The 23845-nt window shown below is 44.4% G+C and overlaps 1 protein-coding gene across 1 annotated transcript in view; it reads left to right on the top strand.

The window, feature by feature from the left end:
• Nucleotides 1-9884: 9884 nt before the first annotated feature.
• The window catches only part of LOC147423614 (DNAse I-like superfamily protein), a 96275-nt gene continuing 82314 nt past the window's right edge, over nucleotides 9885-23845 (top strand). The window contains exon 1 of the mRNA XM_086501747.1: nucleotides 9885-10286. Within this exon, the coding sequence (XP_086357873.1) occupies nucleotides 9948-10286 (339 nt within the window). The 5' untranslated portion in view covers nucleotides 9885-9947. The remainder of the gene's footprint in view (nucleotides 10287-23845) is intronic.

Genomic DNA, 23845 nt, shown 5'->3' on the forward strand with positions numbered 1-23845 from the left:
CAGGCTTGTCGTGAAGAAAAGCTGGATGTAGCACTTGTGAGGTAGGTGCATCTGCACCTACTTAGAACCTTTTATGCATTTACTAATACGTACTAAAAGCTAAATAAAGAAAGAAAAGGATCTAACATAATAAGATTTCCTTGTTCATCTTCATCTATTTTAAAGTTGTTATAAAAATTGTATAATATGGGAAGCAAGAATGAATATCCTCATGTGAGGGTCTCCAAATAGAGATGGTTATTAGCTTGGGTATTTTCAAAAATCAAGATAGAATCTTTTGTATGATATTACTTTGGTCTTTGATAAAATCAGGTTTTTGTCTTAATCAAACTCTTGGATCGATGGTCCATACATAGCAAGTAGTGAATTGGGATATGCTTATTGGACCTTTGGAAACTTGTTTGAAGTACTAACACGCTAATACCATAATTTTATTAGGATGGCCATACATAGTAGAATGTGATGTTATGATGATTTTGATACATGAAATACCTAATTTTTTTTTCTGTTAAGGAAGCCTCACACCTCCCATGGAGGGTCTCAATGTAGGTATTCTCTGTGCTATGGAAGCCTCAAACCTCCCATGGAGGGTCTTAGTTTGAGATGGCATATACGATTTTTTTGAAAAATTACTTGGAATACAAACAAGACTCTGCCCGATTTTTTTCAATCATGGTCAACATACTTTATAGACTTTGGACTTAGTAGGAGTAAGTAGAATATGTGAGATTTTTTTATCTAATTTAGTAGACATCTCAACACATGGTACAATTGTTTATGGGAACTTGATAAGGTTTGCTCCTAGTACAAATAAAATAATGCCCATATTTGTTTTCTATTTGAATCACACTTCAAGGTTGACTCTTTTGTAGGATACTACTTGGGTCCTTGAAAAAATAAGGTTTTTGGTGATCAAATCCTTGGATTGCGGGTCCATACATTAGAGTAGACATATAGGAAATTGGGATATGCTTACTAATCTTTGGAAAGCTTTCTGAAAAACAAACACAATAGAGATTTATCAGGATGGTTCTACGAGCTAGTAGAAATACGACTTATTACTAGTTTTGTTACATGGAATACCGTTTTTCCTATCCATGAAGCTGCAAACCCACTTTTGGAGGGTCTCGTTGAGAGATGGCATTAACTGGGGTTTTGAAAATTTAATCAAATCACAAGCAAGATGTTAGGTTGTTTATATTTGTCTTTAATCCAAAAATATATAGATGTGTGTATCAGATTTGGTTGTAGATACTATCATTTTTTCTTTGGAAAAACTCGGTGAATATTGGATACTTGTGACTTTACAATCAGAGTTTAGCTTATTTGAAAGTTCAACTAAATGGTAAATCCTTAGGGTAAGTTGTAAACTAGGTCTACAAGTGTGACATGGATAATAACTGGATCCAGTGTCGACACTTGCAACACGCACAAACATAGCCAGTTCTAACTGAATGTCTTTGTATGGATGCAGGTAACAACTGGATCCTTCTCCATGTAGATGTAGTGGAAGCTCATCCCAAAAAGGGTGGACACACAAAGATACAACATCAAGATATCAATTTGTAATGATCAAAGATCAAAGTTTTGATCTAAATGACTATATTATCCATTAGATACAGAATGTTGTATTGGTCTATATGAAATGTTAATTCAGTTTTATGACATCTTGTTTTAAAATATTGTTATTTAATATATTATTTAATACAATTGTCTAAGGGTGGACACACAAAGATACAACATCAAGATATCAATTTGTAATGATCAAATATCAAAGTTTTGATCTAAATGACTATATTATCCATTAGATACAGAATGTTGTATTGGTCTATATGAAATGTTAATTCAGTTTTATGACATCTTGTTTTAAAATATTGTTATTTAATATATTATTTAATACAATTGTCTAAGTATGGCTCAATTATGAGGGGATTTTCATACTTAAACACACACACACACACACACACACACACACACACATAATTTTGCAAGTAACAATCACATAGAGGAGAAAGTGGGAGGCGAGAAGTGACATGTCGTGATAAGAAAAATAGCATAAGCAAGAGGGAAAATCCATATTTTAAGACCTTATACAATCCTCAAGCCAAGATTTGTGGAAGAGACTCAACTCCTCTTAGGGATGGGTTGCGGGATTAGTGGGGGGTAGTTGTACACAGGGTCGGACCTTGAATGTAGGAGAACATGTGTGCAAGATTTTCCTTTCTCATTGGTCTACATTTAAAAAAAATAAGTAGAGCTTCTCTTGAACCTAAACCGAGCTTAATACCTCCCTTTTTCAAAGTGGTAGTGGGGTTATCTTTCCCTCTCTTAATGATGGCTTGTTTTTCTCATTTTACAAAAATGGTTAACACTCTACCCCCACTCCCCTACGACACCTTGGTAGCAACAACAATGACAAACAATTATTTTTTGTTTTTTTCAAGTGGTTAGTAGAACTCACATACATGAGATGAAGGTTTTAACTCTGCTACCCTTCACCACAAGGGCCTCTATGGCCTTCTGCTACGGGGCATCCACATTAATTTTAAAAAAGCAATGTGCTTGCTACTTTCCCCTCCACCTCCTGCTTGCGCCATGCGCCTTTGTCCCCCACTTCCGCCTCCTACTTGCATGGTCTCTGCCCCCTCTTTCGCCTCCGGCTTCCACAGCCTCTGCACCCCATCTCTGCATCATATGAGACTAGTATGTGACCCGCGCATTGCTGCGGTTAAGAAAAAGTAAGGTTGGGGGCACAATGGAACACGGAAGTAGAGCTAAAAAGGAGCCTCTTTTGTCGCCCCTCAGTTCACACTCAAGGGTGGAAAAGTACTTAGACCACACTTATGCCACTGCCTCAAGGTTCACACTAAGGCAACCCCAAGTGTGTAACCGCACCATTGCAAAACATTAGTAGAGCACCATAGAACTCAATAAATTGCAATTGAAGGGTGGTTTTTGTTAGCCCAAAATTGAGAGAGAGAGAGAGAGAGAGAGAGAGAGAGAGAGAGGAAGAACCCTTTTTGTGCCTTGCATCAACACTGGTTGTATCACTTATCGTCATAGTCTGAATACCTATAATATCTAGCTATTGCGCTCTCATTGGATATCCAAGATGACTCGCGATTGCCGTCGTGCAATTTGAATCCAGTCTAAGGCCCAATTTTGGTACCCCTACCTAGAAAAGGTGACAACATGTGGAAATATTCTCTATGCATCCAATTCAAGGTAGTGACACCTATATCTTATATGTGTCATTTAAGTGGTAAATTTAAGGTTTTCCATTAACTATCAATAGTGACATCTCTTTCTCACTTAGTACTTCCAATAGTGTTAAAAAAAACCCTAGGTTTAGTGTAATCCCACCTACAAATTTTGGCATTTATTGCTAAATTTCAAATTTGAGGTGAGAAACCCAAAAAGTTTAGAGAAATCTGGTGTTAAAACATTCCAATATAGTCAATTTGACTATTGCCTCGATGCTTGTGCTAATTGCCCTAATGCCACTAAATTTTAAATTTGAACGTGATAAAACCTATAAAATTTAGTGTAAAAACCTTTCAATATAGTCAATTTAACTATTGCCCTGATGCTTGTACTAACCGTCTAGATACTATCAAATTCTAAATTTGAAGGTGAGAACACCTACAAAATTCAAAGAAATTTAGTGTAAAAACGTTCAATATAGGCAATTTAACTATTTCCCTAATGCTTGTGCTAATCGTCTCAATGTCCCATGCGAGTCATTCCTTCCCGATCGGCCGTCGTGAACCATCGGCTATCATCGAATGCGACTTCGAACCTTTCTCTCTATTGTCTATGCGAGCATGACCTTGGGAGGAGATTTTTGCCCTCCTCTCTCTCTCTCTCTCTCTCTCTATATATATATATATATATATATATATATATTGGCGAGAGCACTACATCTTAGCCTTTCTTTGCCTCTCTCACTCTCTCTATCTCCATGCACCGGCAACATAAGTGCTATGGCTCTCTCTTTCTCTATTGAGCACTTCCAACAATGCTTGAAAAGTTGTAGGTTTAGTGTAATCTCCCCTACAAAATTTTATATTTACCATTAAATTTTACACTTGAAGGTGAGAAAATTTACAAAATTTAGACAAATTTTGTGTGAAAACCTTTCAATATAGTCAACTGACCTATAAAAATTCTCATATTTTTGGGAAAAACAATTTCGAGCACCGACTTTGAGTCTCTCTCTCTCTCTCTCTCTCTCTCTCTCTCTCTCTCTCTCTCTCTCTCTCTAGTTTGAGTGCTTACATCAAAAGAGAAGTCTCTAAAGTGATGACGCAAGGTTTTCAACACACAGTGCACACCCATACACACACAAAATGTCACAGCTTGTGGAATGAGTCCTGTCAGCACGGAGTAAGCGAAGTGAGTGGTGACCTCTCATCATCCATGTTCAAATGACCAAGCTATCTAGCAAATTAGGAATCCATTACACCCTGCATTTGACTAATACAAAGTAAAAATCGTTAATCGACCAAAATTGCTTGTTAATTCTTCCTCTAGCTGCCAAAGTATGGACCCCGGCCACTGCCATACCTGCTTCCTCCACCATAGGGCTTTCACTATATATCGGCTAGCTTGCACTCGTGGAAAAGCAGCCTGAGCCAGTTGACAGTCAACTACATTTGGCTGGAAACAATGGAATGAAAAATTCAACATGTTTTCCACTCATGTGCTTCGAGCTCCTGACCTCAACATTTAGGTGCGCTTGCCTTACCATCATGCTACCTGCGTGTGCTTGCGAGTAAATTGGAGCCTGTTGTTGATAGCACCACACTACCTGCTGCGCCCCCAAAAGTGAAGTGACCTGCTGCATCGATCACGTCCACACACAAGTTGGCAACCAAGCCAATAGTTACCCACAGCCCCACCATAGCCATTTCTTCCCCTTTCGTAGTATCCACCACCTCCTCCACCATAACTGTTGCACTATGGCCCACCATCATAGCCTCCTCCATTTGACCTCCCTCCATACCCACCTTCCCAGGCTATCAGAATAGTGTGAACGTCCACTGCTATAGCCTCCACCCCCACCTCCGGATCCTTGATATCCACCTCCCTCCACTAAGGCTTTGGGCGTGGTTCTCAGTGATGCTTTGTCTATCCAAATCTTTTCCATTCGTGACTTCAATTGCGTCCATCATGTCTCGTCAAAACGATCAAAAGGATATGACAATCTAGCTTAATTAAATGTATCCATATAACAATAATACTTGGAACATCTAGATAGTCACTCTACTTCGTGCGTCTCTGAAAGTACTTTGCAAGTCTCTGTCATATGAGAGTATAATGAGCTATCGGACCCAATTCTTCCTCTCGTACATAATGTGGCTCTTGGAAAATTAGCAAGGGAAAAGATACAATGGTGGAGGATTTTCTCTAATTTGTTTTTTCATCTTAGGGCTGGTACATGGCCGACCTCATTTCAGCTCACGCTCATCTCCCGTCTCTCAGCGAAAGCATAGCAAGGGCCTTGCTAGACATTTTACGACCATGTTGATGGTGATTTCGGGATGCCATATTAACCCTCTTATGCAGCTTGTAAGCCCACCCTCGTGAAGACTCTTATGGCTAACCAGTTTTGAGGAGGCACGTGCATCTGAGAGACAAATTTGGTATGCATTGATTGTTGTTAAATTGTTCGTGCTTCCATGGCTTCCATAGGATCAACCACATGTGCACATGGCAAACACGATCAATGTTATATGCCTAGCAGGGATTCTATGTGCTTGAAACTTGCTTTTATCACTTGTAGCTTTGTGCCATGGCCATACTGGCTGCTTTGCATAAAACTCATGTTCCCTACATGATTGTTCACTGCTCCAACCCCCTTGCTAGCAGAGCCATCCCAGGTAGCGATTCTATGTGCTTGAAACTTGCAGCTCGTACCGCCTGCTCTGCGGGCAATGGTTACGTTTCGGGGTGCTTGCCCCTGTGTAGGTGGAGGCCGGTCACATAGTTTTTTTTGGTGAGGAGAAAGGCAAACAAACACATAGGACATCAGTCGCCTCTTACATGCACAAGCGCGGTCGACAGTGTTCACAGAAAAGTGGCCTTTAATGTATTTTTAAAGGATAGAAACTGAAAATTCTTGGTTAGTTTTGAGGGCCGCCTTGAAGGAAACCGATTGAATTTTGAGGATTTCAGTGTAAAAACACATAAGAACTGGCTAAATTTCTCTAAAAGCCAGTAGATTTTCAAATCTCTCCTTTTTCCATTGGTTCCTAAAAACGTTTTTGGTAAACACTGGCGTTTGAGACACACCTCCTGAGGCAGCAAGTGAAGAGTTCGACTCTGTATGCGCTCCGCACTGCCTGCACTTTCAACAGCCTGTGGCCCGCTTGATGTGACTGGGAACCGGAAAGGAGGTGTTTGCCACGAAGGCAAGCACCCCGATATCTAAGCAAATCCCTGCTTTGCGCCATGGCCATATTGACTGCTAGTAAGTAAAACAAAATGAGCATGCACGTCGTCCTCGAGTCCCTCCATGATAGCAACGCCTGCAGCCTCTCCCTTGCGTCGCCATGTCCCCCATCACCGTCTGAATCCTCTCGGATCTCCTAGTTGCCAGAAGAGCATCCGGAGAGAGAGAGAGAGAGAGAGAGAGAGAGAGAGAGAGAGAGAGAGAGAGAGAGAGAGAGAGAGAGAGAGAGAGAGAGAGAGAGAGAGAGAGAGAGAGAGAGAGAGAGGCCATGGCTGTAGGTTAAAAAAAATGAACATGCATGTTGCCCTGGGGTCCCTCCACGACAGCACCTGCAAATTGAGTGCCGAGGCTCGACCATGACAGTGTCCTCCTTTTTAAATCTATGTTTTATATCGTATATTGTACATTTTTGCTGTGGGCAACCAATCAACTGGAGGCGTGAACGAATGGGGAGCTGGCAAGTCATAGCGATAGTGGAAGGTGTGAGAGGATGGCACACTGGAGCCTGCGTCGTTCTTTTTTGCAGCAGTGGAGAGTGACTTACTCAGCAGGGACGGAGAGAGAGAGAGAGAGAGAGAGAGAGAGAGAGAGAGAGAGAGAGAGAGAGAGAGAGAGAGAGAGAGAGAGAGAGAGAGAGAGAGAGAGAGAGAGAGAGAGAGAGAGAGAGAGAGAGAGAGATTAACGAATGTACTCGCCCTCGGTCCCTCCATGACAGCAGCAACTTTAGCCTCTCCCCCTGTGTCGCCATGTGCTCCTGTACCATCTGAATCGTCCTGGATCCCCTAATTGCCAGAAGAGCCATCTAGCTGTAGAGAGAGAGAGAGAGAGAGAGAGAGAGAGAGAGAGAGAGAGAGAGAGAGAGAGAGAGAGAGAGAGAGAGAGAGAGAGAGAGAGAGACGGCCTTGCGATCTCCAACTTGAACGCTGCCACTAACCCTAAGCCTAGAAACGTAGAAGAGGGAGATGAAGGGACTCACACACACACAGGCTGTGCACACATGAGCGCATGCTACCTGTCGTTCTTCTCTCACTCTCTTACACACACACAAACACACACATGATGTGTAATGCTATTAACCGTTCTTCTGATCTCTCTCTCTCTCTCTCTCTCACACACACACACACACACACACACACACACACACACACACACACACACAAACACAGGCTCTGTAGTATGTACTGTAGGTACAGTCATTTGTGTCTTTTCTTCTCTAGACTCTAGACCTCTATCCCACTTCGCACACACTCTAAAACGCCTTGAAAGAGGCAAAAAGGCTGCTGTCCGTGCAAGGCTACTCTGTGTGTGTGTGTGTGTGTGTGTGTGTGTGCGCGTGCGCACGCAAGTGAAGTTGTCAATGCAACTCTTGGAGGAGTTGACATGTGGATGCTCTCTCCTTCCTCAAAAAATTTAAGCTGCATTATGTATAGTATAGATTCCCCTGTTTTATCAAATTAACTCCAGCCGGTACCCCCTACTCGCTCATCTAAAAATAAATTCATCAACTGAAAGATGCCTTCGCATCTTTCAATGCAAACGTCTCCTTTGGCCGACTGCCTGCAGACGCAGAACACAAGCAAGCCTTGCTGTGTGCGACCTGAGAGAGAGAGAGAGAGAGAGAGAGAGAGAGAGAGAGAGAGAGAGAGAGAGAGAGAGAGAGAGAGAGAGAGAGAGAGAGAGAGAGAGAGAGAGAGAGAGAGAGAGAGAGAGATAAGGGACTGCCCCTCCTCTTCTCTCACATCTCAAGGCTTTGACGCGCCTCTTCTCCCTACCCTACTGCGTTAAGTCCCACCTGCGAGAGTTGAGAGAGAGAGAGAGAGAGAGAGAGAGAGAGAGAGAGAGAGAGAGAGAGAGAGAGAGAGAGAGAGAGAGAGAGAGAGAGAGAGAGAGAGAGAGAGAGAGAGAGAGAGAGAGATAAGGGACTGCCCCTCCTCTTCTCTCACATCTCAAGGCTTTGACGCGCCTCTTCTCCCTACCCTAGTGCGTTAAGTCCCACCTGCGAGAGTTGCGAGAGAGAGAAAGAGAGAGAGAGAGAGAGAGAGAGAGAGAGAGAGAGAGAGAGAGAGAGAGAGAGAGAGAGAGAGAGAGAGAGAGAGAGGCCCGGGCTGCAGCTTGTCATGGGCTTTTGTATGTGCATCTGCATGCGCAACCATCCACCTGGAGTTTCATAGCTGAGACCTTTTTACGAGCATGAGGAGAATCTGTGTTATCCTCCTCTTCTTTTCATTTTCAAAAAGTGTATCACCTACTCATGACCTACTAGGTCTACTGCACTTCATTAATTAATTTCCCACGCAGATTCCCTCAATAACTTAACTCTTGAGACTAGTCTCGTAACTGGAGACGCTGCACACGCATGTCGTCCTCCTCTTTCGCGGTCGCACTCATAGTCACGTGCAGATTCTTCCCCTGTGCAAGGCTTTCAGCCTATTTGCATCGCGCTCAACGCTCGGCCTGCCACCAAACTGCTCAGCAAAGTCTTTTTCCTGTTCGCTGAGGCCCCCACCCCATATCCTCCATCGACGCATTGGCCTGCCTCGCGTACAGCCCTTTCATAGCTCCAAGCCTCACAATACTCCCTTGCCTTAGCTACAACAGAGCTCCGACCATGAAAACGCTGATGCGAAGATCGCAGGGCAGCATCCGAAAGCCAGGAGAAGTCTGACTACTGCTCCTCGTTCTCATTACCTGCTCGCTCAGAGTGCCGACAACATACACGTGCGCTCTCTCTTCATGCTCGCTACAGATGTCATGCCCATCTTTCTCTCTCCTTCTCTCTCTCTCCCTCTTCCATGTGCATGCAAACGTGTCTCTGGTCCTCCCCTACTCCACTTGGAGGCCTACTCTATTCTTGGGCTTACTCTTAGCTTCCCTTTTACCTCCTTAAAACAAAGGTATCTCCACAGATTCCTTTGAAAACAAATGGAAAAAAGATTAGGGCCACATACTGGCAACTCTTACCATTTCTACTCAGATTCCCTTGCGGATCTCAAGGCTCAGCCTTCCAAGGACCTCACACATTAAAAGGGCCAATTGATCTTAGGGCGTCCAACGTAGAGAGACTGCTAGTGATTGGCCTAACCACAAGCACTGCCAGCTCGTCGTGCAGCTGTGAGCGATTTGTAAAATAAACAAAAAACAAAACTCTGCGCCTGTGTCTTCCCGCCTCAACCTCCTTCCCCCCCCCCCCCCCCCCCCCCCCCCCCCCCCCCCCCCCGTCGCGTCGCCCACCTTTTCTGCCTTGGATGCCTCTGCCCTCGCTCGCGCATCACTCGCCTCCTTATTTTCCTTCCTCCTATTCAATCACCAAGGGGATCTTCCCCGATTCTTGCTAATAAAACATTTTAAAAGATTGGGTACTCCCTACTCGGTCAATGAGTGAAAACCATCCTCTTTTGAGAGTTTTAGGCTTTGAACTTGAGGCCTTGAAGAAAGTGAATGGTGAATATCGATTCTTACAGTTAAGAGTAGAGGAGAAACGCAGCTCATAGGCATGAAGCGCTTCTTCCCAACACTGCAGCGAGATGCCTCCATCAAGAAGGTGGCCGTGTCGCAGGAGGGCGAGATTATAGCGAGCAGCCCTTCAGCTGCTGCTGAAAATGGACCCCTTCCCGGTAATTCCTGTCCCTTTCCAGAAGCAGCACCAGCAACATCAACAGCAGCAACAACAACCGCAGCTTGTGTTTCCCGCTCAGAAGAAGATGCTGAGAATCAAGGGCCCCTCCGGTTCATGTCGTGGAACGCCAATAGCTTCTTTCTCAGAATTAAGAACAACCTTGAAGAGATAACTAGCTTCATTCAACGTGTTGATCCCGACATTATTGCGATTCAGGTCCTTGCAGCTTCTCTATGCACATGGTTTCTATACAGCAAATTAGTAATACTGGCTAACTTATCACTTATCGATGCACATATCTCCAGTTGTGTTATTTGAATGCATGCATCATCCACACTCTTTTTTGTGGGTATGCTTGCAATGTCTCATTTATTGATATTAGTATCACTAAATGCACATCTTTTCCTGATTTACAATTTTTAACTGAAGAATGTGGCTGTGTTCAAAAGACTATCAGACATGTAGACAAGCACACACACACTCTCTCTTTTGTGCGAGAAATATTGCAGCAAGCTAGACAACCATCCACACCAAAAAGCTGAGCCCATACTAAAGATTTTGAACCCTAAGCATCACTATATGTGAGACAGCTTCATCAATCTGCAAAAAAAAGCCGAGAGAGTAGGACAAGCCGATCAAAAGATCCCCCCAAGCACATTGAAACCACTCTGTGTGTGTGTGTGTGTGTGTGTGTGTGTCTGTGTGTCAGCTATTTGTTTGTATATGGTAGCCGTCCAAACTTGCATGCATTGTGTCTTTCCATCTTTTCTACTAAAGATATCATCAAGAGCCGAAAGCTGTTACATTACAAAACTTTGGACTGTAATTTGAGAGTTTGAGTAACATGCTCAAGAAGCTATGGTAATTATAGTGTGCTTATCTCTGATAACAAGATGTTACATTTCAAAACTTTGGACTATAATTTGAGAGTTAGTAACATGCTCAAGACGCTATGGTAATTGTAGTGTGCTTATCTGGGTGGGAAAAGTATTTGCCTCCATTGGAGTTTGCTTACAATAACAAAGTTCACATGTCTACGAGGAAGGCGCCGTTTGAGACTGTCGAGGGTGGTAGAAAGGTTCCGCCAATTTTGTGCACCAAGGACAAGATTTTTGAAGCAAATCAATACACACAGGATTTAGAGACTGCTTTTGCCAAGGTAAAGGAGGCTTTGTGGAAGTCTCAAGCACGGCCTAACAAGGAAGCAGACAAGCATCCTCGTGACTTGCAGTTGAAGGAGAATAATTGGGTGCTACTTCGGTTTGAGAAAGCATGCCTACACAAGAGGAAGGGTAAGGAGCGGCTTTTCCCAAAGTCCCAGGTGTAGGAGAAGGTTTTATGATTTTAGCTCGAATCTAGTACTTCGCACAAACACAAGGTTACTTTACTTCAATTGAGAGAATTGAACACAATGAGAGAGGCAAAGAGAGAAAAAAGAGAGACTACCCCATATGTCGGGTCCCAACCACCCTCAAGGACCCCCTTGCTTTGTTGCCATAGCAAGTACTTGCTTTAGATTACTTGCGCAAATGCAGATACAATGGCTAAATGCTGAATACTTCATGCTGATGATAGTCGAAACGTTGGGGCTGATCTGATGCAAAAACGCTAGGGCTGAGGCTGATGTTGAAGACGTTGGTGCTGACTTGCTGATGCTGAGGATATTGGGCAAAAACGCAAGGGCTGATAAAAACACTAGGCTAATCTGTCTGGGGATATTAATGGATTGAAAATGTGAGCCTTAGGCTCAATTATATACTAAAAATAGAGTAAGGTGAGCGGCCCCCACGACTTCGCTTAAAAGGGATCATTTATTATTAAATGGCTTTAGTGACTACTCATATGCCTAATTGCTAAAGTGATTGTAATGTGCAAGAGAGGGCATGCAACTATTGACCCGCTTGATCATTTAGAGGCTTACAAAATGCTAGGTCAACATGTCAACGCAATTTGCGGAGTGTCCGTACTGCTACCACGTCATCAGTTCTTGCACAAGTGTCTTTTTGTGTGTGTGTGTGTGGGTCCTGCTTTATTTTAATTCCTTTATGTCAGTTGGGCCCCATCAGACGGGGTCCCATAAGTTGGTAGGACTTCTTCTTCTTCTGTTGCTTATTCTTCTTAGGGTTTAGGCCCCTCGGCCGTGATTTGAAGGTTGGCTCTGTTCTTCAGTGACTTGACAAGTAAACAATTCGTAATAGGGAATATCGACAGAGTGAAGTACAAATGTCAACTGCAGGTTGACGTGTGTGAAACAATTGATCAAGTACTCCAAAGATCTGAAATTTATGAATCTTCGGAGGAATTATTCGCTTGATGAGATTCACTCGAGACCCTCATTTCCCTCTCAAGATGGTAATGAAACAAAAAGCAAAGTGTAACAAACTGTTGACGTGTCAAACCCTAAAGAATGGAGCTAACTTACAGATGTGGCCGAGGGGCCTAAACCCTAAGAAGCACAAGTAGCAGAAGAAGTCCTACCAACTTATGGGGACCCCGTTCGATGGGGCCCCAAGTGACATAAAGGATTAAAATAAAGCAGGATGTCACGTGACACATCCCAACCCTATGTGTCCGTGGACAAGCTACACCACAACAGGGTTCAGTCATTTCAGTCAAGTCTAGATTAGCAGTGATCTGGCACTTTTGTGAGTCTATTCGTAGACCGTGCATGCCCAGTCACTTAGCATAGATGCATATCCTCCGGTTGCACACAGCATGATCATCGGAATTCCCATCAGAATCCATTAGCATCAGTTAGGGGAATTTTCCAGTGCATTTAGCCTATTTTCCTATTTATTGGGATTTTCACTTATTATTTTTAAGTGACTTTCCAACAAAAGTAGGTAGGGCAATTTTGCTAAGTTAATATATAAGCAAACCCAAGTTAGCACTTTCTGGCAGAAGAGGCAGCAGGAGCTTTCGGCTCAATAGGCAACTTCTCAGCAGTACCCCCCTTATGACCCCGCGCCATCCTCCCACTCCCCTTAGCGTTTTCAATCCACAGCAGAACCTCAGCTTCATTAGCGTTTTCAGCCTTGGAATACCTGCACATCCCAGCGTTTCCAGCCTTGGAATACCTGCAGATCCCAGCGTTTTCAGCAAACCCTAAAAACGCAGAAAACCCTAAAAAAACCAGCGTTTTGGGATCAGAAATTCCAGCGTTTTTGGATCAGAGATTCAGCAGTCGAAACGCAGGTTCAGCCTTAGCAAAGGTAGCAGATCAGCCCAAAAAGGTTGCAGATGGTTCCCCATTTTCAGCCATAAGAACACAGCCCAAAACAGTCATTTTCAGCCACCGAAACAGTCCCAGAAATTCAGCATCAAGAAGATCCCAGATTTCAGCCATCGTCGTCGTCGTCGTCATCGTCGTCGTCATCGGCATAGACCAAGTTGCATAGTCCATTGCATACGCATTGTACACCTTTGTGCAATCAAAGTCGACCACTCTCGCCGACGAGAGTGGGGCCTTCGGAGGAGGGTTTTACAACCTCTCGGGTGTCGTATCTCTCTTCTCTCCTTCTCTCAGTCTCATTCACTTGCACGCACAATATCCACTCACTTTGTTCGTGACCAGCACTCTACAAGACGGAAAGCTCTCTCTTTCCCTAAGAACTAAAAGGAACCTTGAGCAATAAAGATCACTAATCTTGAGAAAATACAAAATTCATTCCGCTGCACTTAACATAGGACCCGCACATATGCAAAAAATCTGATGACGTGGTAGATTTTCGAAAATTGCGCTGGCAAGATGACATGGCAAGCTGTACGGAATTCCGCGTTTTGCGTTGGCTGATGACGTGGCAGGCTATACGGATTTCTGTAAATTACGTTGGTAGCTTTTTGGCTTTGCTTTTGGACCAGACGCTTTTGAGTTTGAAGGCTTTTCACTGTAATTGCTTTTTAGGCCAAGGGCCTTTAAATATGAGGTTAGGGCTCATTCTCTGGCATGCTTCCTGGAGAAGGTGCAGAGTCTGGAGTACCGGTTGTACTGTGCTGATGCAATATAAAGAAATACCGAAAGGGGCGCCAAGGTTTGGGGCCAATACTCTCTAGGGTGGAATTTCGCCACTCCGTGTCGCGCATCGTCTCTCTCTTTCAGTTCAGTTGTTATTGAAGTGCTAAAAGTCTGTTCAGTCTGCTCTTTTCTATTGGCACGTGATGCCCGCCTTGTGACAGATGTAACAAACTGCTGACGTGTCAAAGCCTGAAGAATGGAGCCAACTTACAGATGTGGCCGAAGGGCTTAAACCCTAAGAAGAACAAGTAACAGAAGAAGTCCTACCAACTTATGGGGACCCCGTTCGATGGGGTCCCAAGTGACATAAAGGATTAAAATAAAGCAGGACCCTCACATAGGCAAAAAAACTCATGATGTGGCAGATTTTCGAAAATTGCGTTGGCAAGATGACGTGGCAAGCTTCACGGAATTCCGCGTTTTGCATTGGTTGATGACGTGGCAGGGTGTACGGATTTCCATAAATTACGCTGGCAGCTTTTTGGCTTTGCTTTTGGACCAGATGCTTTTGAGTTTGAAGGCTTTTCACTGTAATTGCTTTTTAGGCCAAGGGCCTTTAAAGATGAGGTTAGGGCTCATTCTCTGGCATGCTTTCTGGAGAAGGTGCAGAGTATGGAGTACCGGCTTGTACTGTGTTGATGCAATATAAAGAAATACCGAAAGGGGTGCCAAGGTTTGGGGCCAATACTCTCTAGGGTGGAATTCCGCCACTCCGTGTCGCGTTTCGTCTCTCTCTTTCAGTTCAGTTGTTATTGAAGTGCTAAAAGTCTGTTCAGTCCGCTCTTTTCTATTGGCACGTGGTGTCCGCCTTGTGACAGTGGTATCAGAGCATCAGGCGTGTGCTTTTCTGAAAGCATACCGGTCCGGTCCTACAAAAGAGCAGACAGATTTTATCGGAGGTATCTTCGCCCTCCAACCCGGACTTATTAGCCACTCCCACCCTTACTTCATCGCGCATTGGGCGTGCTCCCGTCTTCATCGCTCATGTCTTACAGGGCATAAGCCATAAAGATCACTTGCAAGAGAAGGATCCAAGATTTGTTCCGAGCCGTTGTTTTTCTCAGAGGCAGTGCCATGCAGATGTTCATAGCTACCAAGCAGCATACTCCAAGTACTTGACAAGCTTTCAAGAATTTTTTTTTGCCCGAAGTTATATGGTTTCTGACATCTTCCTTCGAAGTGCAACTTCTGGTAGAGTGGGGTATCCTGAAATGCTTGCCATGGAGATTATAACTTGAAGTTTCTTGACATCTCCCAGTAGATGTCTCTTCACGATCAGATGACCTTGGAGGTCCAGTGTGATTGCTATCTCTTGGAACTACCATCGCCGCCAAAGAAACACTGTCTGTCCAAGAGCTGATGGACCATGCTGTGCTCGGCTACGACCTCATGGAAGGAACCTAACCCTAATTTTTGGTGCAGGTTTCAAGATGGAAAGTCAATCGACTTTTCAAGCTCGACTGATGTCAAGATTGCTTTTTAAGTTTGAGTTCTGTTTGATCTTGTTTGGTGATCCTGTTTGGAATTTGTTTGAAATGGATGGTATCTGTTTTGAACCTGTTTTGGTGCCGATGTGAATTGCTTGACTCTGGTTTGATACTGGTTTCAATGATTGGTGATTTTACTCCCGAGTGGAGAAGTGAGAAATACTGTTTTGGTATTGTTTGAACCTCGGAACGGTGCAGGCCGATGCTTGGGGAGCGTTTCGTTGTATGTTTGAAAACGTCGGAACGACGGAGGCCGATGCCTGGGGAGCGTTCCGTTGTATGCTAGAAAACCTCCGAACGACGATGCCTGGGAAGCATTTGGTTGTATGCTTGAACCTCCAAGCGATGCAGACTGCGGTCTGGGGAGCGTTTGGTTGTACAATCCTCTGAGCTCATGGCCCGTACCTTTTTAGGTTATTTGCGGGGGGAAGTGACGAGGTAGTCATTGAGTAGCTTCATACCGCAGCCCGTTTGTCTCCAGGGAGTGCTCAACGGCGCTGTTTGTTGTGTCTTGTAACATGCATATGTAAGCATTTGTGTTGCATTGTGATGTGCCGATTACTGAATATTCCTAATTGGATGAGATTGCCTGCGTATATTTGGGTGTGATGGCTAACTACGCCGGAATATCAAGAGTTCCGATCTGGACGAAAGGAGAAGCTAACTCCTTGATCAAAAGAGCAGAAAGGAGAAGCTAACTGAAACCGGCCTGTTCAATCGAAAAAGGGCGGTAGACTTTACTTCAAACCTTGATTTAGCTTTCACCCATTATTAGTCGTCTATTTTACCTGTACTTTCAAGACACAACAAAGGGGAGAGGGATACAGGCTGCTAGATTGCACCTGTATGAGTAGACGGACACCAGATTGGCCCCTAACTTAGGCGCCCCTTTCGGTATTTCTTTATTGTTCAAAAGAGGGAATAAACGCTGTGGTTCCCTACAAGCTGCCCCGCACAAACTCGGCTGAATTTCCACTGTTCTAGCCCGATTTCGGCAGCATAACTGTACTAGAACCCTTCACAGTCAGTATTCCCACGCATTGGCCGACTTTCCCGACGCATACGGGCACTTTGCAAAACCTGGCGAGAATCTGCAGCACGCTGAATTCTCTGTTTTCAGCCCTGAAATTGCGCCAGATCACCTGTACAGCGGTCCCCTTGCGTCCCCGAACCTCCTGGGGGTATTAGGGTCCGTTTAGGGCCAAAACCCTAAACCTGCAAAAATACACAGCAGGCTGTAATTTACTGTTTCGGGCTCCGTTTCGCGTGCCGGTCGCATCCGTAGCAAGCCCTCGAGCTCCCGCACCTGTAGGGATACTTGCCCTTTGAATCGGACGAGATTTCTGGCGTGAAACCTCTCCGAATTCACCTGTACCTGCGGGGGGATTAGCCGCTAGCTAATCCAGTACCTGTGCAAGAGGCTCTTGCCTCGGCAATCGCGCATGAACCCACTCAACTGTACATTGGTCAAATGAAGAGCCCACTAGAGGGGCATAACATACTGCCAAAGGGGAGAGAGAGGGCAGTGGGTAGCGTGCAGGGCATCACTCCTGGCACCGCACTGTGCATAAGAGGGAAAGCAAGCACTCCATAGCTCTTAACCTGTGACAAAATCTGAAAATGAGGCTCTCTCTCCTTCAAATTCAGCGCCACTTCTTGTTGCATGAGGCAAGTGCACCAGAAGGTGCCACTTGGCACATTTATAAGCATTTTCCCGTTTCGGGGTTGCCGTCTAAAAATATCCCAACCGGTTGCCCAGTTGACTTCACGACAGAGTAAGAAAATGTTCCCCTTGTCATTCCGGAGGTAATGACGTCAACACCTTTTCAGGTCCCAAAATAGCAGTTCCCTAAATTTTAGGAGATGCTGCCATTGTATCTTTCTAGGTCATCCGACCCTCTTTGTACACTGCGGCCACATCCAGAACTAAAATGTAGCCTCTGTAGCAAAGGATTCCACTTTGGCTAGTCAATGACCCCACTTGGCTAACCATAGTCCTTGTCCAACCTTAGTGCTCTCTTGCCCTCAGGCCTGGACTCCCTCTGGACAGTTCCACACTAGCTATGCAATGCAGGGCAGTTAGATTTCCCGAGGGGTGTTTCCAAAAAGTGAAAGTAAATAGATAATAAGAAAGAAATCAACAAAAAGGATAGATAGTAGTCACACGCTGGTGACATACCCCCCTCTTGAAATCTCAAACGTCCTCGTTTGCATCTATGTCGTTCATGCTCCTAGTCAACACTGATGTACTCAACACCTGTCGACACATGTACGACACATACATGCTCGTTGTCAACCCTGGTGTATTCAACACCTCATCGACTCATGTATTGCTTGCGAGTGAACCCTGTCCCAAAGACATAGTGGTAGCTTCGCACTCTGCCATTGCTTTGAGTCACTAACTTTCCAATGACAAAATGGTAGCTGCACATTTTGCCACTGTCTTATAGTACACGTTGGATCCCGTAACACTTTCGAGCATACCCAAACCGACAGTTTAAGAATGCAGTTACACATGTACTCTTCAATAGAAGCAATCACTGTATCCTTGATAAACTGACAAGAAATACTCACTTCTATAGCACTAACCAAACTTTTGGACATTCCATAAGAGCAATTGCCAAACTGACAATCTGTACAGCTCTAACATTCATGTAACAGGTATTTGATTTGAGCTCACTTTAAATACCATGTACATCATTTGTTTCAGAAGCCATTGTCACACTGACAATCCATTTAGCTTTGAAACTCAAGGGGTCAAGGTAGGTTGCAAATCGAAGGCTTCAAGGTAAAGTGATAACACAGTTGGTGACTCTGCAAGTTCACCTTCTTCCATCCACTTAGCATCCATTGGTGGATAGTTTCTAAACTTTACCAAGTAACGCCTAGCAACCTTGCCTTTCACTTTCCTTTCTTTGTGTGCCAAAATCTGTTCAGGGACCAAGATCTCGTCAAGTTCCTCGACTTCCGGCTGATCTTCAGCTGGCATATCTTCTGGCACATCACCCACATAGGGTCTAAGAAGACTCACATGAAACGCATTGTGAATCTTCCAACTGTCAGGCAATTTCAGCCTATATGCAACATCACTGATTATGTCGCACACTTGAAAAGGCCCATAGTAACGCATGCTGAGCTTTGGAAACAGTCTTTCCTTGCCCTTCATCTTCTTTAACCTTGCCTTTTCAAAGCGTAAAAGCACCCAATCACCAAGTGAATATACCACTTCACGACGGTGACGATCAGCTGCTTTCTTTTGCTTTGCTTGAGTCCTTTCTAAGGCCACTTTGACCTTCTTGTACATTTCATCCATGTCCTGAACATACTTATCTGCTTCAAATATCTTGTCCTTTGTATGCAGTATGGGAGGAACTTTCTTGCCACCTTCAACTATCTCAAAGGGTGCCTTGCCAGTTGATGAATGCACTGTATTATTGTATGCATACTCCACCAATGGCAAATACTGCTCCCACTTTCCTTTATGCTCTGACACATAGCACTTCAGCAGATCTAGGACAGTAGAATTTGCCTCTTCTGACTGCCCATCTGTTTGAGGATGAAATGACGAAGAGAATTTGAGCGTGGTGCCCATATTCTCAAACAAACCTCTCTAGAACAAACTTGTCATGCGTGGATCACGGTCGCTAACAATCGACTGTGGCATGCCATGATACTTGAAAATATTGCTCATAAACAAGCGTGCCATCTGATCTGGCTTTATCTTCTTCCTGACAGGAATAAAATGAGCCTGTTTGCTAAATCTGCAAATAATGGTCCAAATACCATCGTTTCCTATCTGCGTTCTCGGAAGATCAAAGATAAAATCCATAGCAATACTTTCCCATGGTTTATCTGGAATAGGTAGTGGTTGCAATAACCCTGGTGCCTTTTGCCTGTCAAACTTGACCTTTTGGCATATTAGGCATTCTCGCACAAAGGCATCCACATCCCTTCTCAATGTAGGCCAATAGAAGAATGTCTCAACCGCTTTAACTGTAGCATCAATACCACGATGCCCTGCATACGGTGGGACATGACTCTCTTCCATAACTTTGCGTCGCAATGGCTTTGTGACACACAATCTGCCATGCATCATCATGAACCCGTCTATAAGAAGATAGTGTTCATGACGTTGTCCATCCATTAGTTGCTCGAAGACCCTTGCAAAATCTTCATCATTTGCATACTGTTCTCTCATATCATCAAGTTCATGATGATAAGGAATCGACACAGCTGAAATTTGTGGCTTCCTTGACAAGGCATCAGCCACAACGTTCTTCTTGCCTTCCACATGCACAATCTGAAAATGGAACATGGACAAGATATTTGCCCATCGCATATGCTTCTCAGATAACTTTGTTTGTGTCAAGAAGTATCGCAAGGTCTGATGGTCCGTTTGGACAACGAAATCTGCACCTAGCAGGTAGTGTTTCCAACTTAAGAGCGCATGAATCACAGGCAGTAACTCTTTCTCATAGACCTGCATGGTCATCTCTGGCCCTTGCAAAATTCTGCTCTCATAGGCTACTACCCTGTCATCTTGCATTAGCATTGCACCAATGCTACTACCACAGGCATCACACTGGACCACAAATGACTTCCTAAAATCTGGCATCACAATGACTGGATTTGAAGTCATCTTTTCCTTTAAGAGATTAAAAGCTGAAATCTCTTTCTGTGTCCATCTAAGGGTAACTGCCTTCTTTTGAAGAGCATGTAAAGGTGAAGCAATCTCAGTGAAATTTCGGATAAACCTTCTGTAATAGGAGCATAGTCCCAAGAAACTTCGGACATCGTGCACCATCTTCAAATATGGCCATGACTTGATCGCTTCAACTTTTGCAGGATCCATTCTGACACCATCCTTTGAGACAATGTGTCCCAGAAAGTGGATCTCTTCCAGAAAAAATTCACTTTTCTTTGCATTGATGAGCAACCTATGACTGCGTAGCTCTTCGAACACAATGGCCAAGTGATGCCTATGCTCCTCTTCATTCTTTGAGTAGACTATCATGTCATCAAAGAATGTACCAACAAACTGCTGGTGTGGACGGAAAATTCTGTCCATCATCCTATTGAACGTAGCAGGAGCATTTGTGAGACCAAAGGGCATCACTAAAAATTCGTAAAGGCCAAACGTCGTTCTAAAAGCAGTCTTGTGCACATCCTCTGATCTAATGCGGATCTGATGGTACCCACTCTTTAGATCTATCCTGCTAAACATAGCTGCTCCTTCTAATTTGTCCATAATATCATCAATTCTAGGTATAGGGAACCTATTCTTGATGGTATTCTTGTTCAGTGCACGGTAGTCGATGCACATACGCCATGAGCCATCCTTTTTCTGCACCAACAACACTGGAGAACAGAATGGAGATGAACTGGGCTGAATCAGCCCCTTTTCTAACAACTCCTGTACTTGGCCCATTATCTCTTTCTGCTGAGCTGCACTAACCCTGTACGGAGGCTTATTTGGTGGGCTACTGCCTGGCACCAAATCTATCGCATGGTCCTCGGGTCTCTCTGGCGGTAATTGAGACGGTAATGAATCGGAAAAACAGTTACTATACTGTTGTAAAAACATTGACCTTTCTTTATCTAGCACAGATAAATTTGATTCATCACAATCTGACACTTCACGTGCAAAAACCAAGTACGCAGAAAGATGCTTTTTCATTACAGAAGTAATAGCAGAAGCTGATACAGTAGGAATAGACTCCCCTTTAAGCTTTACATCCAGAATGTGAGTCTTTCCCCTGCTCTGTACAGTGATCTTTTTGTTGTAGGCATCCACGATTCCCTGTACACGAAACAACCAAGGAATACCTAACAACACATCACATCCGTCCAGTGGCATGATGTAAAATTCTTCAGCATCTACATAGGACTGGATATGTAGACGCAACTTTCCAATGATGGTTGTCACAGCCTCTGTATGGCCAGGACATGCCAAACCTGCCTCTGCTGTATACCCCATCTCTTCAGGTCTGATTCCCAACTTTGAAGCCAATTCTGGGGAAATGAAGTTGGCTTTGGCACCTGGATCAAAGAAGATAAGCACTGTTTGATCCCTGACCTTTCCCCATGCTCTGCAAAGCTCACTTGCATCTGAATTTGGCTTATCGCCCACCATATCTGGCACTAGACCAGCCATGGGCTTCTTTCCTTTCCTGTCCTCCTTGTCTTCAGAATGAGCTGGCCTTTTCTTTGTAGGACAATTGTAAGCAATGTGGCCAGGCTGCTCACATATAAAGCATTTGTTCTCTGTCCTCAGGACCTTCTTTTGCTCTTCTGACTTGTGAGGAAAACGTCTTTTCCATTTCTTTGCTGGTCCTTTTTCTGATTCAGCCGTAGCTTTGTCTTTCCCTGCGTTGGCCGACTCCTGAGTCCCTTTAGGAGCCTCATTGGGAACGTGCTTCTTGGCTGAATTTTTCTTGCCTGATCCTGCCTTGACGCCAGTGTTAAATTCACAATCTTCTCCCTTGAGCAAACCATTGCCAGTGTTTGCTACCTCGATGAGCTGCGTCAAAGTAGTGACTTTTGTCTTCGTGCAGTATTTTCTCAATCCTTTGGGTAGGCCACAACAGTATTTTTCAATCTGTTCTGTCAATGGCACAAACCTATAGGAAGTTACTGGAAGTAGAGCTTTCCAAAACTTCCGATTGTAATCATCCAGGTTTCTGCAAGTGGCAGCATTAAGCTGGTGCCATTCTGTCATGACATCTGCTTCAAAGTCATCAGATAACCATGCTGCTGTAAAAATCTGCTTGAAGTAAATCCATGTGGACGGAGCTTGCCCTTGAAGCAATAAAGTTGTCCACCATTGTCCCGCATTCCCTGTCAAGAAAGTGGCTGCCTTGCGGACCTTTGAAGCCTCTGTAAAGTTTCCCCTTGCATAGGCCTTGTCAAACTGTTGGAGGAATGAGAGAGCCTTCTTCCTGTCATCAAACCCTGTAAAGGTCGTGAATGACACACCTTTGCCACCTTCTTTGTATGGAGTTGGCCTCTCCAACGGCGTTAAATTGTCATATGGAAGTGACTGAAACATGGGAACACTATTAGGGTTCATCTGTGCTCCTTGGCCGCTATTAACTTGACCTGGAAATGCCATATTTGGCTGCTGATTTGTAATTCCAGCCATACCAAAATTTGCCTGTGGCATCCCAAATTGGCCCTGAGTGCTCTGAAACCCTGGTTGCATACCCATGACACTGTACATGGGGTTAGGCATCATCGTTTGAGCACCCCCAAACACTGTTCCTGGCGTGTAAAACTGATTTCCAGGTGCATGACCAGCCATGCTCTGGAATACCGATCCACCTCCAAAATAGCCAGGGTGTATTGAAGGTGGTGGGAAGACCTGTTGCATAGCCTGTAGGTTGCTTCCCTGCCCATTAGAACCAGCTATAGGCTGCTGAAAGGTGGCGGGCTGAATTGGTACAGCTTGAAATATTGGCATCTCAGCCACCTGTTCTTGCACCTTAGGCATAGGTTGTGGAGACTGCATGTTCTCCGTCAAGTGTACAGGTGTTTCCATTGACTGTGCGGTATGAATCACCTGTGCTCGAGCCTTAACAGGCTTTTGAATATGATCCAGTGACCCAACTTGCTGAGACGGAACAGGAGGTTGCAGAAAGGCTAAAAACCTTGGGTTCTGCATTACTTGTGTGAACATAGCCACAGCAGTAGCCAACTGGGTCCTGAATATATCGTCATCTGTCTGTGGTGGTCTTGAGGACTCACCCACTTCATGTGTCTGTTGACCCTGTGAAGAGGAAACCTCTTCAGTCACATCATCTGGTCTGTCAGCCATAATTGCAATTCCCTGTGTCTGGTTTATGATCCCCTGTGTCTTCAAGTCCAAAACTGACCAAGGCTCACTTCTATGGGAAAAAGTGATTTAATCCCGTCAATGGAACCATGAAACCGGCCTGTTCAATCCAAAAAGGGCGGTAGACTTTACTTCAAACCTTGATTTAGCTTTCACCCATTATTAGTCGTCTATTTTACCTGTACTTTCAAGACACAACAAAGGGGAGAGGGATACAGGCTGCTAGATTGCACCTGTATGAGTAGACGGACACCAGATTGGTCCCTAACTTAGGCGCCCCTTTCGGTATTTCTTTATTGTTCAAAAGAGGGAATAAACGCTGTGGTTCCCTACAAGCTGCCCCGCACAAACTCGGCTGAATTTCCATTGTTCCAGCCCGATTTCGGCAGCATAACTGTACTAGAACCCTTCACAGTCAGTATTCCCACGCATTGGCCGACTT

This window comes from Adiantum capillus-veneris, chromosome 26 (assembly GCF_014529385.1).
Source record: "Adiantum capillus-veneris isolate H3 chromosome 26, ASM1452938v2, whole genome shotgun sequence".
NCBI lineage: Eukaryota > Viridiplantae > Streptophyta > Polypodiopsida > Polypodiales > Pteridaceae > Adiantum > Adiantum capillus-veneris.